General features: G+C 49.6%; 1 protein-coding gene across 1 annotated transcript; it reads right to left on the bottom strand.

Annotated features, from left to right (window-relative positions):
* Nucleotides 1-212: 212 nt before the first annotated feature.
* LOC134016740 (voltage-dependent R-type calcium channel subunit alpha-1E-like) lies at nt 213-16,044 on the bottom strand (the record flags this gene model as incomplete). The annotated part of the gene is made up of 6 exons (XM_062456052.1): nt 15,944-16,044; nt 14,820-14,959; nt 2,198-2,300; nt 1,825-1,973; nt 901-1,090; nt 213-316 (listed from the first exon to the last, which is right to left on the bottom strand). Coding segments are annotated over exons 1-6 (779 nt in total), but the record flags the coding sequence as incomplete, so codon positions are not given.
* Between the last annotated feature and the right edge of the window lie 1,438 nt (nt 16,045-17,482).

Raw genomic sequence — 17,482 nt, 5'->3', positions numbered from 1 at the left:
GCCAACCACACATCCAGCCAGCCAGCCATTCAGCCTACCATCTACAATCTTGACACGTTTATTATGTACTGAGCAGAGAGCAACAGAGTGGAATGCTTTGTCATCATGACTACGTAGCTTCCCTCATGCATCAGCACTGCGTGTGTGTACCTGAGCGTGCGTGTGTGTGGTGTACTTGAGCGTGTGCCTGGTGTGTGCGTGTGTGTACCTACCCTGAGAGGACCCCCAACACCAGGTTGAGGACGAAGAAGGAGCCGATGATGATGAGAGGGATGAAGTAAAGCCAGTTCCAGGTGGGCCCCAGGGCGTCGTTCGTCTGAGGAGACACAAACACAGCCCAGGTGAGGAGCAGCCCTGCTGGGACCTGGAGAGGGAGGCCTGGGGGAGAGGGGCCTGGGGGGAGGGGCCTGGGGAGAGAGGGTCCTTGGGGAGGGGCCTGGGGGGAGAGGGGCCTGGGGAGAGAGGGGCCTGGGGGGAGGGGCCTGGGGGGAGGGCCTGGGGAGAGAGGGGCCTGGGGGGAGGGGCCTGGGGAGAAGAGGGTCCTGGGGGGAGGGGCCTGGGGGGAGGGGCCTGGGGAGAGAGGGTCCTGGGGGGAGGGGCCTGGGAGAGAGGGGCCTGGGGGGAGGGGCCTGGGGAGAGAGGGTCCTGGGGGGAGGGGCCTGGGGAGAGAGGGTCCTGGGGGAGGGGCCTGGGGAGAGAGGGTCCTGGGGGGAGGGGCCTGGGGGGAGGGGCCTGGGGAGAGAGGGTCCTGGGGGGAGGGGCCTGGGAGAGAGGGGCCTGGGGGGAGAGGGTCCTGGGGGGAGAGGGTCCTGGGGGGAGGGGCCTGGGGGGAGAGGGGCCTGGGGGAGAGGGTCCTGGGGGGAGGGGCCCCTGGGGGGAGGGGCCCCTGAGGGGACTTACGTTGTACAGCACGGTGGTCCAGCCCTCCATGGTGATGCACTGGAAGACAGTGAGGACGGCGAACAGGATGTTGTCGAACTGCGTGATGCCGTCGTTAGGGCCGATCCAGGTGCCCCTGCAGCGGTACTTGTTAGGACACGCCCGCACACCGCACGGAAACTCTGACTCAGACGAGTCCACGTCTCGTTCTCTGAGGGGAGGAGAGGAGGAGATGGGAAAAGGACGAGATGAGGAGAAGGGAGGAGAGGAGAAGAGGAGGGGAGGAGGAGAGTGGGAGAGGAGGAGAGGGGGAGAGGAGGATGAGGACGGGAGGAGGAGAGTGGGAGAGGAGGAGAGGAGGAGAGGGGGAGAGGAGGAGAGGAGGGGAGGAGGAGAGTGGGAGAGGAGAGAGGAGGAGAGGAGGAGAGGGGGAGAGGAGGAGAGGAGGGAGGAGGAGAGTGGGAGAGGAGGAGAGGAGTGAGAGGGGAGAGGAGGAGAGGGGGAGAGAGAGGGGAGAGGAGGAGATGGGGAGAAGGGAGGAGCAGAACAGCAGGAGCAGTCAGTGATCAAGGAGGATGTAGGCCTGCCGTGTGATGAATGGTGATCTGAGATGATAATAATTATAATCTGAGGAGTGTGTGTGGGCGCAGAGTGCAGCGCAGGGATGAATGAGGGCTCTGGCTCCGCGCTGATTGTTTAGGATTAATGCCGTGTGTTTACATGAGAAGGGCAGGCGACACATGAACACAATGTCACAGTAGGTGCTTGACAGGATGTAGGTGTTCTGTACCAAGCTTGTGGCTCGATGAAGATTTGTGTGTGTGTGTGAGAGAGAGAGAGAGAGAGAGAGAGAGAGAGAGGGAGGGGTGAAGGCTCAAATGATGCATTCTCATAAATCTGCACACCTCTCCTCCCCTCCACTCTCCTCTCCCCCCTCCCCCGTACCCAGGATGTTGCGCTGGGCCACGCATGTGTGGTGCAGCTTGCCGCTGTAGAACTCCAGCCGATGATGGCGAACATGAGGATGGCGAAGAACAGCAGCAGCCGATCTGGAGCAGAGGAACCATGGCCTTCATGATGGACTTGAGCACGATCTGCAGACCTGCCGGACACGCAGAAACACACACACACGCAGAAACACACATGCACGCAGAAACACACACACCACAGAAACACACGCAGAAACACACACACGCAGAAACACACACATTTGCAGAAAGTTCTGTTCACTGGGACGTTCTGACAATAAGGAACTTGTATTCGGTTTTGGAACAGTATAGGGACAGCTCTCAGTTGATGTGTGTGTGTGTGTGCTCACTGGGATGCCAGACACCAGTTTGAGGGGTCTCAGGACTCGAACAGCTCGCAGGGTACGTAGATCCACAGGGATGTTCATGTGAGCTCCTGCTGTAGCCAGGATCCTACACACACACACATATCCACACACACACGCACACACACATATCCACACACACACGCACACACACATATCCACACACACACGCACACACACATATCCACACACACACGCACACACACACACCCATAAACACACGCACACACACACACCCATACACATATAAGTATATTAGATAAAACCAGGCACATATTCAGAAAGGAAAACATTTCAAGAGAAGACCGTGTCTGTTGCTGCTGACAGGATGACAACTAACAAACCCAACACAGAACGTACACAACATGATCTACAGAGCTAAACACACACACACGCCAAATTCAACAAGCGGGGTGCAGCAGACATCAGAGAGGGAAGCAGTGATCTAAACGTCGCCTCATCAGCACCAGGACACACGGCAGCGGCTCATTATAACATGCAAATACTGTCGTCTCTCTGCAGCTCTTATTGGAAAGAGGGAGGAATAATTGTTTGAGAAGCACTTTGACCAAAGGGGAGGAGAGAGAGAGAGAGAGACAGAGAGAGACGGAACGAGAAAGAGGGAGGGTTTGAGAAGGAGCGAACGAGCGACCACCTGAGGTGACCTCTCTCTCTCCTCGGAGACGGAGGAGAGAGAGACCACGTGAGGTGACCTCTCTCCTCGGAGACGGAGGAGAGAGAGACCACGTGAGGTGACCTCTCCTGTGAGGATCTCTAGCTCGTTAGTCCCCTCTTCACCTCTCCTCTCCTTCCCTCATCACTCCATCCACGCTACTGCCAGACCTTCATTCAACATAAGTGATTAAAAGTGTGATTGAAAGTAAGTGAGGGAGAGATGAAATAGAGAGGGAAAGAGAGATAGAGAGAATCAGAGAGATAGAGAGAAGCAGAGAGAGAAAGAGAGATAGAGAGAAGCAGAGAGAAAGAGAGCGAGAAAGAAGCAGAGAGAGAAAGAGATGATACTATTTCCTGTCACTTTTATTATGGCCACTTACGTTCACAGAAACCAGTCGTCTTGATACCCACAATCCCCTGCCTTGCCCACCGACTCCAAATGAGCAGAAGATACAGACAAGCCACACACATCCTCACACACACATCCTCACACACACATCCTCACACACACACACATTCACACTCATTTTTCAAATGTCACTAATTGTTACCATCTGATGATTGGCAGTAACATGATTTGAGAATGATATAGCGAGCTAAGCAGAGATATTATTTCTGTCTGGTAGGGAGGAGAGAGAAAGGGAGGAGAGATAGGAAAGAGGGAGGAGAGAGGGAGGAAAGAGAGGAGAGAGAGAGGAGAGAGGGAGGAGAGAGAGGAGAGAGAGAGAGGGGGGAGAGAGAGGAGAGAGGAGAGAGAGAGAGAGAGAGAGAGAGAGAGAGAGAGAGAGAGAGAGAGAGAGAGAGAGAGAGAGAGAGAGAGAGAGAGAGAGAGAGAGAGAGAGAGAGAGAGAGAGAGAGAGAGAGAGAGAGAGAGAGAAAGAGAGAGAGAGAGAGAGGGAGGAGAGAGAGGAGAGAGAGAGGGGGAAAGAGAAGAGAGAGAAGAGAGGGAGGAGAGAGAGGAGAGAGGGAGGAGAGAGAGAGAGAGGGAGGAGAGACAGGAGAGAGAGAGGGGGGAAAGAGAGGAGAGAGAGAAGAGAGGGAGGAGAGGAGAAAAAATAAGAGGAGAGGTGAAGAGAAGAAGAGAGAAGTAGAAATGGAGAGAGAGAGAAAGGAGGAAAGGAGACATTCGGGCATGTTTGGTTGAGAACAAGTTTAAGGTAAGGTGTCGGGCTCCAGAGGGTGTCAGCCTTTTTAATTAAGACTTGAGAAGAGATCCTAAAATAGCTCTCCGGTGTCGTCCACAGAGGTAGAAATGGAATTAGACCATTCAGTGTAAGCCTCGCACCTCTCTCCCACGCTCCTCCCTTCTCTCCTTCCCTCCCTCCTGTCTCTTCCTGTCATCTGGTATCCTCTCCTCCTCTTCCCTGCTTTTCTACTCCCTCCCTCCCTCCATCCCTGCCTCCATTTTCTCGCCCTCTTTCCTCTCCGATGCTACAACCCCACTCTGTTGTCCCCCCCCCCCCCAGATCATTAACCAGTACCTCAACATTTTAGTTGTTATGGAGACGAGGATATGAAGGGTGTAAAAATGTCATCCTCCATTTGGTCTGCCGCTGGACTTCCCTCTTAGGCAAGCTAGCCTGAACATCTAGCCAGGGGAACTGGACCAGAGCAGGCTCATACACACACACACTAACTGTACATGTATACTATTACTGGAGTCAGTGAGAAAAGGTCTGGGGAGGGGGGGGGGGGGGGGTGTTTGGGTGTGTGAGCTCTCATCCCAGCCCTGAGGACCTCCTGCACACACCTCACACACACGCCTCTCACACACACAGCCACACACACACACCTCACACACACACACAGCCACACACCTCACACACACACACCTCACACAGCCACACACACACCTCACACACACCTCACACACACCTCACACACACCTCACACACAGCCACACACACCTCACACACACCTCACACTCAGCCACACACACACACCTCACACACAGCCACACACACACACACCTCACACACACCTCACACACAGCCACACACACCTCACACTCAGCCACACACACACACACCTCACACACAGCCACACACACCTCACACTCAGCCACACACACACACACCTCACACACACCTCACACACAGCCACACACACCTCACACTCAGCCACACACACACACACACACCTCACACACAGCCACACACACCTCACACACACAGTCTGTCAGACAGGCGGAACGTCAAACAGGGTGACGAGTTGGCCTTGTCCCCTCCGTCGTGACCGACAGACTTACAGTGTGACACAGACGAGGCCTGGAGGAGCCGCCGTGTGGCGCCGTGACATGAGAAGGTGTGACAGTTGTCGCTCCACCGTGCGGAGAGAGACTTGACGTCTGTGTGGTGTCAGTGTTCCTTACTGCTGCTTGATATGGTTCTGATTTAGATGTTGTTGTGGTTCAATATTACGCTGTGAATGAGATAGTGGAACTTCACCAGACAAAAAGGTTTTTGTATATTTTTTGTGAACCGTATGAAATATAAAACAATAGAAGAACGTTTCGGGATAGAAAAATAAAAAATAAATGCAAAAAAAATGAAATTTTCCTAAGACAATTTTTTGGGAAGGGCATTGTTCACATAAAATAAAATCTGGGTCAAATTGTTCCATGGATTTACCACCTGTAACAATGGATCACAGGTTTTTTTCTATTTTTTTAATAAAATTGTTAAAATGATGGTGGGGGAGGTGGGGGGGGGGGGTGAGCTAGAGGCCAGTCAGGGTGAGTTGTAAGCATAAGAGTTTACGATGGTGAGTAAATGCTGATATATTTAAAAGAAAAGATGTTAAATAGCCTCTGCAAAAATGGAACCCCTCTCTGCAGCCCTGCCATCCACTGTGCTGTGAGGAACGCAGGGTACCAGTGCATGGTCCTGACTGTCATTTACTGAGCTACACCCACACTGCTCTGCAAGGCTGGCAGTCAGAGCCTCTCCCTCTCTCTCTATATCTTCCCCTCCTCTCTCTTTCCCTCTCTCTCTTTATTTCTCTCCCTATCTTTCTCTTCCTCTCTCTCTCTCTCTCTCTCTCTCTCTCTCTCTCTCTCTCTCTCTCTCTCTCTCTCTCTCTCTCTCTCTCTCTCTCTCTCTGCTCCCTTGATCATCCATCCTTTCTTCTTCTCACCCACTTCCTCTCTATCTCTCTCCCTCCGCCTGCTGTAGCCTCCTACGTCCTGGGCTAAGCCTCGCTGTGCTGTGCTGCAGCATCTATCTGGAGAACAAGCCGCTCCCAGAGGAAGAAAACTCATCAAGTGAATCCAGGAACATTTAAGGTTGTGAACCGAACGGCCCTCTTGAATCCCAATCAAATGCTCTGCGTTTCATGTCTGCTCTGCAGATGATGATGGTGATGATGATGATGGTGGTGATGAGGATGATGGTGATGATGAAGGCCCTCTTCATCTGGTCTGCTTTCTTCCAAACAGTCTGGTTAATCTTTCCCTCAATTACCAATTCATCCTGGGTGAAATCAAACGCTAAGATAACTGAAGATAACACAAACAGGTTTCACACCCTGCAAAAGCTCAGCTGTCAAACAAGACAAGCTAAGCTAATTAGCACTAGAGCTAACGTGTTAGCTTCCGTAGACACAATGTCGAGTTACAGTAAGTAAAACCTCATTCAGGCTAACATGTAACCTAATGTAGCTACAGTGACACATTGGCTGGTTACTGTCACATTTCCCATCGTGTCAAACACTAAAGTAACTTTCCCCTGCTCCTCTCAGACTGCTACCCTGTCACATTCGCTGTCATATTCCCACAAACACTTCATAATCCAACCGTTAAGACAACTGGCGCATTCAGAAATTCAGGGCCAATATCAGATCTGTTATCACACCAGTCCTTTCACAGCTAGATGAGCCGAAACAGCAACAATCCCGCCTCCAGCTCACATTCATGACTGACATATCTGCGGCATGCCACCACAACAGCCTTTAAATAACTCATTCATCGTTTGTAACCATGTAAACCATACAGCCTCTCCTATAATACTGACTTACTGAATACTGATCTCAATGCTTGAGGTGAAGTGGGCTGATGCTTGGAGCGAATGCAAATTTGTAGAGAGAAACATTCACTTGAAATATGTCTCTTTTTCTGCTCTGCAGTTCTCTAAACCTTTGACTTACAGCGAGGGTTTACTCTGCCAATCTGGTTTGGCATCGCAGAGACCGTGGCCCTGATAATCACAACAACAGCTAACAACACACAGAACTTCCAGGCCCTGAACAAGTGGACAAAAGCAATTTCCTCCAAAATGGCCCCATTTGGAGCTCCACCGTGGACAGTTTCCGCAAATTTGCTGTGTTTCCAGTGCAACCTCCGGCTCTAGGGTGATGTACACACATAGGCACACACACACAGACACATCTTCAGGATAAAGGTAAACAGCTGAGTTACCGACAGCACATCTGTCCTTCTAATAACACCACAGGGAATCAGACAGCACAGCAGTGATTAATTAGTGTCTTGATATTCACTATGCTTATCTCATGCCATCTGTTTGTCTCTAATGGTCTCTGTCTGTGTCTCTCTTTCTAACACTCTCTCTACATTATTTCTCTCTGCTTCCACTGTGTCTCTCTCTCCCTCTGACTGCCTCAGTTTCACCCTCTCTCTCTCTCTGGTGTAATATAGATGTAAGCTAAACTCAAACACAAATGAAACACATGCTGCTTCAGATCAAACAGCCTTCTGGGATCTCCTGGACTGGATTTCAATACGAACTCAACACAACGGAAACACAATACTGGTTCTCCAATAATCCACTTTCCCGAATCCCAATTTCATCCTATTCTCAAAGGATGTCCACACTGCAGTCATTTAAATTTAGTCATTTCGCAGACGCTCTTATCCAGAGCGACTTACAGTAAGAATAGGGACATTCCCCCGAGGCAAGTAGGGTGAAGTGCCTTGCCCAAGGACACAACGTCATTTTGAACGGCCGGGAATCGAACCGGCAACCTTCCGATTAATAGCCCGATTCCCTAACCGCTCAGCCACCTGACTCATTCCAGATCAGGAAGTGGAAAGGGTAGTAGCAAGGTTGGTGTTTTGGTTTTGGAACATCTGCATGTTGACTCGGTACAGTATTTATATAGAGGACATATCTATGTCTCACACAGAGAGATTCAGTAGTGTGGTTAGTTTCGGTCTGAGAGAACTGTGAGATGATGCCAATTTAATCAAAACCTGCAACCCAAACATCACCAATGTCTGTCGCACAGCCACAAAGCTTTTACCACAAAGTAAAAGCTTTGTCACGGTCAACACCACACTCCTAACCCTTACAATATTACACCCCTCCAAGCCATCTCGGGGAAATGCAATAAGAATAACACTAAAAGGAGATAATTCAATACAGGCTGCAGCAGGTATACCACACAGAGATATGTCTCATTACACAGTGTTCCATCTCTGCGTTGGCATCGTGGCTCTGTGCTGTGTTCCCTGTCCCCGGTGTGGCTTGACTGGCTCCTCTCTGGGAGGTGTAAGTGAGTTAGGTCACGGCCACTCTGGCAGAAGAGGTGGTGACACAGAGCAGAGGATCAGGGCGGCGGGAGACCAGGCGATATGACCGGCTGTCCTTTCACCCTGACTCGCCCAAACCCGCTCCCATCTCACCAGTAGAGGCTCTGAGATGTCCTCGTTGGTCGGTCCATCTGATTGGTGAAGGGCTGTTACGGATGGCATGGGCTTGCGTTCATGGGGAAGGTGTTCATTCATCAGCCCCGTTTGACGGGAATCCGCCAGGTACAGGGAGGATGCTGATCTTGATTCAACTGTCAGAAACTGTTGTGCTTTATGTTCTGCTTCACAGGGAGTGATCTGTGTTAGAGTCATCTATCATAACGCTGGTGGCACTCCACAAGAAGTGGCCAAATCGGGAAATTCATAGGGTTAGGTTTGGGGTAGGTTTGGGTTTGGGTTAGGTTTGGGTTTCTGGAAATCAGAAACTTGAAACAAAACCTTGAAAAACTGTAAATGTTACGTTCACCTGCTTCTTAAAGCCTCTCGTTTTGTCAACAATGTTATTCATTAAGTTTTTTTCAATAAATGAAAAAAAGCTTTTCAATGTATAACGAAAATCTACGTTATTGTCAATTAAGAAGCACCACAGCAGGAATAGGGGTGATCTACCTCACGACTGTCTCTCTCTCCGTTACACAATCCACTTAGCCCCTCTCTGGAGCGGAGCAGCACACCTCCTAGACTAGCTCTCCACCACCTGAACACCCTCCAGCAAATGAACTCTAAACGAGAGATAAAACATCGCTCTCGCTACATGGCCAGTGCTCGTGCTTCAATGTGTCACCCACGTTTTAATGTGTACTGCCTGTTCCAATTGCTATTTCTCGCTCACTCTCTCTCTCTCTCTCTCTCTCTCTCTCTCTCTCTCTCTCTCTCTCTCACTCTCTCTCACTCTTTCTCTCTCTCTATCTCTCTCTCTCCACTGTTGTTCCCTTTCTTCCTTCTTCGATTCTTTCTTCCTTTCTCTCTTTCTCTAAATATTCCCCTCACCCCTCATCTTTGTCTCCCATCTTTCCCACTTGATTGTATTCATTTACATTTAGTCATTTAGCAGACGCTCTTATCCAGAGCGACTTACAGTAAGTACAGGGACATTCCCCCGAGGCAAGTAGGGTGAAGTGCCTTGCCCAAGGACACAACGTCAGTTGGCATGACCGGGAATCGAACTGGCAACCTTCGGATTACTAGCCCGATTCCCTCACCGCTCAGCCAACAGACTCCCTGTTCACGGTCAGATGGTCAGACATCTATTCACACAGATGTCTTCTAATAATACCCTCTCTGACAGCAGGACTCCATATTGACAAGTCATCTTGTTGATCCCAACCAGGGAGGGGGTCTCCCATCGCCATGGTCACCGCTCGGGGGGACACGGACACCCCCGCCACGTCAATCATCATCAATCGATTGGACAGCAGATGGGACACTTTTAGAAGTGAGTGTGTGTCTCTTTATGTGTTATGCAACCTCATGTGGGACTATGACACTGAGGTAGGCTAGGTGAGACCGAGGTAGAGAGTTAGTTACAGTGTGTTGGAGGTAGAGAGTTAGTTACAGTGTGTCAGAGGTAGAGAGTTAGTTACAGTCTGTCAGAGGTAGAGTTAGTTACAGTCTGTCAGAGGTAGAGAGTTAGTTACAGTGTGTCAGAGGTACAGAGTTAGTTACAGTCTGTCAGAGGTAGAGTTAGTTACAGTCTGTCAGAGGTAGAGAGTTAGTTACAGTGTGTCAGAGGTAGAGAGTTAGTTACAGTCTGTCAGAGGTAGAGTTAGTTACAGTCTGTCAGAGGTAGAGTTAGTTACAGTCTGTCAGAGGTAGAGAGTTAGTTACAGTGTGTCAGAGGTAGAGAGTTAGTCACAGTGTGTCAGAGGTAGAGAGTTAGTTACAGTCTGTCAGAGGTAGAGAGTTAGTTACAGTCTGTCAGAGGTAGAGAGTTAGTTACAGTGTGTCAGAGGTAGAGAGTTAGTTAGTGTGTCAGAGGTAGAGAGTTAGTTGCCTGTGTGAACAATGTGTTCCCAGCGAGTCTGCATGTGACACACAGTCTAGCAGCAGCGAGCAGATAATAACAGTGTGAGAACACCAGTAGAGACAGCAGCAGAATCACATGGTCAGAGCAGGGGAACAGAATCACATGAAATACAAACCCTGAACCTCTGTCTTTACCCCTGGAGAGGAGAGTGGCAGAGTGAGGGGGGAGGAGGGGGGAGGAGAGGAGAGGAGAGGAGAGGAGAGGGAGAGGGAGAGGAGAGGAGAGGAGAGGGAGAGGAAAGGGAGAGGAGAGGTTGAGGAGAGGAGAGGAAAGGAGAGGGAGAGGAGAGGGAGAAGAGAAGAGAAGAGAAGAGAGGGAGAGGGAGAGGGAGAGGAGAGGAGAACAGTGAGGAGGAAAAGAGAAAAAAAGGAGAAAAAGAATGGGAAGGAGAGGAGAGGTGGGAGAGGATATTGCCACCACTGTCCCTCTTAGCCATGCCCTGTGACAGTGTATTTATAACCCAGGCTAGCTGTAGGGTCCTGGGAAGACCAACTGCAACCTGTCTGTCTGTCTTACAGTCTGTCTGCCGGTCTGCCTGTCTGTGTACATGCATGTGTGGTGGGTGTGAATGAGGGGCTGTGTGTCTCTGCGTGGGATTGAGTGTGTGGGTGTGTGTGTGTGTGCTTGTCTGTATGCCTGTTCACCCAAGTCAAGGGAACCCTAAATCAGTATTTAATGAAATCGCAATTGGACCGACACTCAAATAAATCAGAACAACAAATCACATAAGGCAGAACAGGCGCCTGCTTGTCTGCTAGTAACGTTGACCAATCGTGTTGCTTGATCAACTCAATAGCAAAAAGGAAAGACAGAGAGAGAGAGAGAGAGAGAGAGAGAGAGAGAGAGAGAGAGAGAGAGAGATGACAGGAGGGGGTCTAAAAGGGAGGGAGGGAGGCAGGGAGGGAGGGAGGCAGGGAAGGAGGCAGGGAGGGAGGGAGGCAGGGAGGGAGGGAGGCAGGGAGGGAGGGAGGGGATGAAGTATGCAGCGGTCCTGTATGTCTCATTCCCCAGCAGAGCAGGTCAGAGCAGTTGTGAATATCATGACAGCGGTTAGATCTGGATGACTCAAAGCACTGCTGTTCGAACACCCCGTAAAGACGAATAACCCTGGGACCGAACTGGGAGACGAATCAAAGCAGCCATCTTCACTTTTCTCTTGAATCAAACTCGGTAGAAGGACCAAAGTATGGACTCAGAACAACGTCCGGTCAGATCCGACCAAAGCTGGTACCCTCCATCTCTCTTCATCTCCTCTCTGCTTCTCTCCTGTCCCGTCCCCCCGTCCCCCAGGCTCCGAGCACAGCCTGCCAACACGCACGCGAAGGGGGCGTGGTCTCCTGCCATGTGTTCGCACCCTAATGGAGGCTCTGCCGTCGGGGGTGAGCAAGGTGCCAATTAACGCCATCACGCATGGCGGAATGCATCTCCCTCGGTATTCTGGGTACGCTCGGCGGGGCAGGCCCTTGTGCACACACACACACGCACACACACACACACACCCAAGGCTGTACTGGGGCTGTAAGGAAGGGCTGTGTTTGTATTGAAATCCCCACAGTCCAGCCTTGGAGGATAATAGTCTGGCAGCCTCTTCCTCCCACTCACTGGGAACAAGACTCCTCTCTACCCCATTTCAACATGCCATTGTACACACACACACACACACACACACAGGAACACACACACACACAGGAACACACAGCACATAAAGAGTGATGCATCCATGCAAAATATATATATGAACACCTGGACAGTTTCTCGGTTAACCTTTAACGCTTCCAGTCAAAGAGAAAAACAACATAAATAAAATCAGAAATCCTGTTTGTGTTTGTAGTCGTTTAACCTTAACGAATGCAAAAACCAGCCAATCGATACTGGGATTTTTTTTTTTTTTACAGATTTCACAAGTCTGTTTCTCTCAGCCTAGTTGATTTACAGTAGGACACACATCATAGAAGGGATAGTATCTGTGACTGTTGCTGAGAGAATACAGGCCAGAGCCTGTCTGGGCGGCTCCTGTCTGCATGCTGGAGCTCTGTTCATTAAACACTAATGGATGAAGATGACTCATCCAATATTACCTCCACATCTCATCATCCTCACTCATCCTTTAATACGACCGCCTGCCCCTGCCCTCGCTGCAATCTTTGTGGTGTGTGTAAGAGAGAGAGAGGGAAGGAGAGCGAGAGACAGGACAAAGGAGATGAGGAGAGAGAGAGAGAGAGAGAGAGAGAGAGAGAGAGAGAGAGAGAGAGAGAGAGAGAGAGAGAGAGAGAGAGAGAGAGAGGACAGAGGAGATGACTAGGGAGATAGAGAAAGCAGGTTAAAGAAAGAGAGAGAACAAAAGAGAGAGTATTAAATTACTTTCTGTAGTGAGGGATAGCAGAAAGGACTATCAGCATCTAAAGGCCTACTTCATTATTGAATGAATGAATGAATAAAGCCTAATTACATCCAGGGAACATTGAATCCTCTCCCCATTCTCTCAAGTCTCTGACTACCTCCATGATGATCAGGGAAAAACACACGGCTGCTGAGAAGTATATCAGGATTCAATATATCCGTTCCTTTGGGAAGACCCGCCTTGCCAAAGGTGATTGACACGAAACAGGTTTGCTGGAACATGATTGGCTGGAAAGTAGAGGGCCACTCCAAAACTGGAAATTGACTTTCCCGTGGCACTCTGTCTGTGTTGCTAAACAACTCTCAGAGGGCCTTATTAGCTACACAACATGTTTGTGGAACGTGCGGACAAAAATATATAGGGGATTATTTATTTACTTTTACTGAAAAAAATCATGCCTATGTACCTTTAATAGTAGCTGTTGACTTATTTTTACGTAAAAAAGGTGCCCCTAGTGGCCAAAGCAGATGTGCAGTGACAGTTTCCCCACAACCATGTAGAGCAAGGTGTGATTAATAAGTATTAATCAGTGGAGTGAAAGGTTAGCCTAGACAGGCTGTTAAGCCACACAAGAGCTCACAAGAGGTAGACAGGCTCTACAGAGAACACCAGGGGGATTAAAACATCGATTAGCTTTTTCCTCCCTCTGATTTGCTCTGCACAGGTTTTAATGACTCTACTTTAGGACTTGAGGTGAGTCACAGAGAGGGTATCTATACTATAGATCTATCTGGCGTCTGAGGCATTTCTGTTACCACCCTCGATTTAGTCATCACGTCTGGACTAATAATGCTACCATACTGCACTTAGCTAATACTGTACTTAACTTATAATTACATAATTTAGCAACAGGCTAGTAGTGTCTCTCTGAAGGGATAAACAACTGAAGACAAACAGCCCCCAACCTCAGCCCTCAGAGACGCACACACACACGCACACACGCACGCACGCACACACACACGCACACTCACACACACAGCTTCTCTTTTTGACCACTCCTACTTTACTATACTCCCTTCAAATCAACTTTCCTTAACCAATTCCCCATAGCCAGCCTTTCTTCCTCTCTATATTAGTACACACACAGTACACACACACACACACAATACTCACACGCCTCCTTTCAGCAGAACCTCATTCAGAGCTCTGCTCATCAATAATACATCGCACAGAATCATGTAAAATTCTTAAAGAACCCTAGCTTCCACCCTTTGTACTTGTGCACCACAGATTGATTAATATTTCATTTGTGAGTGTTTGCGTGTGTGTGTTCGTTTGTGTGTGGTATGTGTGTGGGTGTTAAACCAGTCTAGTGCTTTTCCTTCAACCATCTTATGTCCCATCATATTAAATAAAAAATCATCTCTGAAAGCTGTCCTGAAAACCTTTTAGATATCAGCTCCTAAACAGGAAGTCAGGGAGCATGTGACATATAGGAACCAGCCGCCTAGCCATCGTTCGTCACTATCAGCTTCCTGTCTAAGGCTTCACCTTAAGAGGCTGGCACAGTCTTGCAGAAGGTTAGCTACTGTATGCCACCCCAGAAGCTGAAGCACATTGAAACAAACTCCCTTTCCTGCAACTGTGATTCCTGTGTATGACACTGCCACTTCTGAGCTGGGTGAAACTGCTACACAAATTGCAGCGTCTTTGGAATCTCAACTGGGGATATCTCCTCGATATCTGACTCTCCTCCTCAAGTCTCCTCGCAGGAAATGAACACCCAATAAACATCTGATCCAGTCAAATGCACATTATTCAGACCTTAGATTAGGCAGACAGCAGGTGCTCAGTCAGTACTGAAGCTCACGCTAGGTGAAGGTCATGAAAAGAAAACAGGGGCTGTTGTACCGGTTACAGGCAGGCTGAAGCAGAGGATGTGCACATGCATGCACACATCAACACGCACACGCAAACACGTCACACGCGTGTTCCCGCGGCCTGGCCGCGTTCTGCTCACCCGCTGAGGACCACGATGAAGTCCATGACGTTCCAGCCATTCCTCAGGTAGGAGCCTTTGTGGAACACGAACCCCAGAGCCACGACCTTAATCCCCGCCTCCAAGCAGAACATCCCGATGAAGTAGGGTTCCGTTTTTTCCTGTCAATCAAACAACAGACCAATCAAAAACGCGGGGAAACAAGGGAAAATTGGTCAAGAGGAGATGACGACGAGGTCACAATGATCACCATGATGATGACGGTCGTCTCTGTCGACGACAACACCAGCCATCACACCAACCTTCTCTAAGATGGTACACAGTGTTCTATACCATGCTCACCCTGACCCTAACCCTGAATATCAACAAGGCTCAGTCCATGCTGTTGCACCCTGTTGTGGAGCCTTTTGAGGGGACTCCTAAAGGTTAATGGTGGTTCTCTCCCAGTAGGGATCCTATCCCTGATGATGGTGGAACTGAGAGGGACTTCTCTGGTCTCTCTGGGTCAAGTCTCTCTTTGTTAGAAGGTAAACGCTTTGCACTATTCAAACGACTCAAATGAATGAATTGTTAGCAAGTTCTGCAGAAGCCTGATAGCGACTCGTTCATTTGAATCAGGTGTGTTGGAGCAGGGAAACATCTAAAAACGTACAGGACAGTGGGCCCTGAGGACCAGGGTTGAAGACCACTGTTGTAGACCCACAGCTAGATGGTTCTGGGAAGCAGGGTTGAACACAAGGGAAGAGCAGGGTGTGGTTGTGGGAATCAGGGTTGAACACAAGGGAAGAGCAGGGTGTGGTTGTGGGAATCAGGGTTGAACACAAGGGAAGAGCAGGGTGTGGTTGTGGGAATCAGGGTTGAACACAAGGGAAGCGCAGGGTGTGGTTCTGGGAAGCAGGGTTGAACACAGGGGAAGAGCAGGGTGTGGTTGTGGGAAGCAGGGTTGAACACAGGGGAAGAGCAGGGTGTGGTTGTGGGAAGCAGGGTTGAACACAGGGGAAGAGCAGGGTGTGGTTGTGGGAAGCAGGGTTGAACACAGGGGAAGAGCAGGGTGTGGTTGTGGGAAGCAGGGTTGAACACAGGGGAAGAGCAGGGTGTGGTTGTGGGAAGCAGGGTTGAACACAGGGGAAGCGCGAGTCCCTTACCAGCCTCTTGGACATGGGCGTCTTGTCTTCTCCAGGGAGGTGTTGCTCCAGAGCCAGCACGATGCAGTTGGCAATGATTGTGGCCAGGATCATGTACTCAAACGGAGTGTCACAACACAGTTAAGGTTATCACACTCAAGTGCTACAAAGGTCATATTATTGACAACATTTAACCTTTTAAATCTATTCATATATTACGTTTTTTTTGGTGTGTGTGTGTTAGTCAAGTCAAATCAAGACTTTAACAGATAAAGTAACAAACAGGGCATTGTGTTTCAGTCCTAACATAGCAGGTTACTGGCAGAGCATGTCTGCTTGCACAGAACAGTGTCTGAGCGTATCGGCCCTTGGGAAACCCTTCTATGACCTGTACTGGTTTAGACGAGCCGAGGTAATTGACCAATTAAAATCCAGATGCTGCATTGACAGGGTTGCTGCCACCCTTTTCATTTACGATGAGCAGGATGTCAGCGCTACAATCTGATTGGTCCACTCATCCCCACTGTCTCAAAATGCACAGATGAAACCCTGTTCATTAGATGAAACCCTGTTCATTGATTGGCTGTCACAAAGTATTAGATGCTGTCTCTTGCTTCGGTGGTGAACATGCAGTCATGGACACGCTCGTGCACACACACACACACACACACACACAAAGGCATGCACGCACCACAGGCACAGCACTATTCAGTTCCTGGCACATTAACATTCACACGGGGTAAGGAGTGTCTGGGTAAGGGGTAAGGAGTGTCTGGGTAAGGGGTAAGGAGTGTCTGGGTAAGAGGTGTCTGGGTGGGTATTTAGAAAAGACCCAGTAATCCCAGAAACAGGCTGGTGATGAGCGACCAGCAGCACTGACAGATGACTTTATCAACAAACCTCAAGGCTTTTCATACAGCTCTGTTTCATTTCACTTGAGTAAAAAGAAAACACAGGGAAGACGTCAATAAATAACAAACATCCTGTCAAAGCCCTCCGAGAGAGAGACAGAGAGAGAAGGGGAGAACTGAAAGAGAGTTTGAAGAAGCGAGGGAGGAAGAGAGAGACAGGACAGAAGGAGAGAGAGAGAGGGAAAGAGAGAGAGCGAGGGAGAGAGAGAAGGGGAGAAGGAGAGAGAGAGAGGGAAAGAGGGAGATAGAGAGCGAGGGAGAGTAGGAGAGAGAGAGAGAGAGAGAGAGAGAGAGAGAGAGAGAGAGAGAGAGAGAGAGAGAGAGGGAAAGAGGGAGAGAGAGAACAACAGTGGGGAGAACGGAGACGACAGAGAAAGGTATCCACGGCAACGGGCTCTTTTTCCAGCCAAAAGTCAGTTCTATCAGACAGTTATTGGGCAGCGGATCTATGGCAAGTCACACACACACACCTGGCGATGTATCCAGTGAGTCAAGCCCTCAGAAGTAATTAACACACATGAATGTTAAACACTGTGCCAGGTGTGGGTCCTGATAAGACCGATGTGATGTCTTCAGAGACTGGTCATCTGGAAGTCACTCCTGGCTATACTGGTCCACTTACACTGCTGCAGCAAGTTGGTTTGTCTGT

The sequence above is a fragment of the Osmerus eperlanus genome, unplaced genomic scaffold (genome assembly GCF_963692335.1).
Source record: "Osmerus eperlanus unplaced genomic scaffold, fOsmEpe2.1 SCAFFOLD_521, whole genome shotgun sequence".
In the NCBI taxonomy this organism is placed as follows: Eukaryota; Metazoa; Chordata; class Actinopteri; order Osmeriformes; family Osmeridae; genus Osmerus; species Osmerus eperlanus.
Note: the sequence above shows the minus strand (reverse complement) of the source record. Positions and strands in the feature narration are given on the sequence as shown.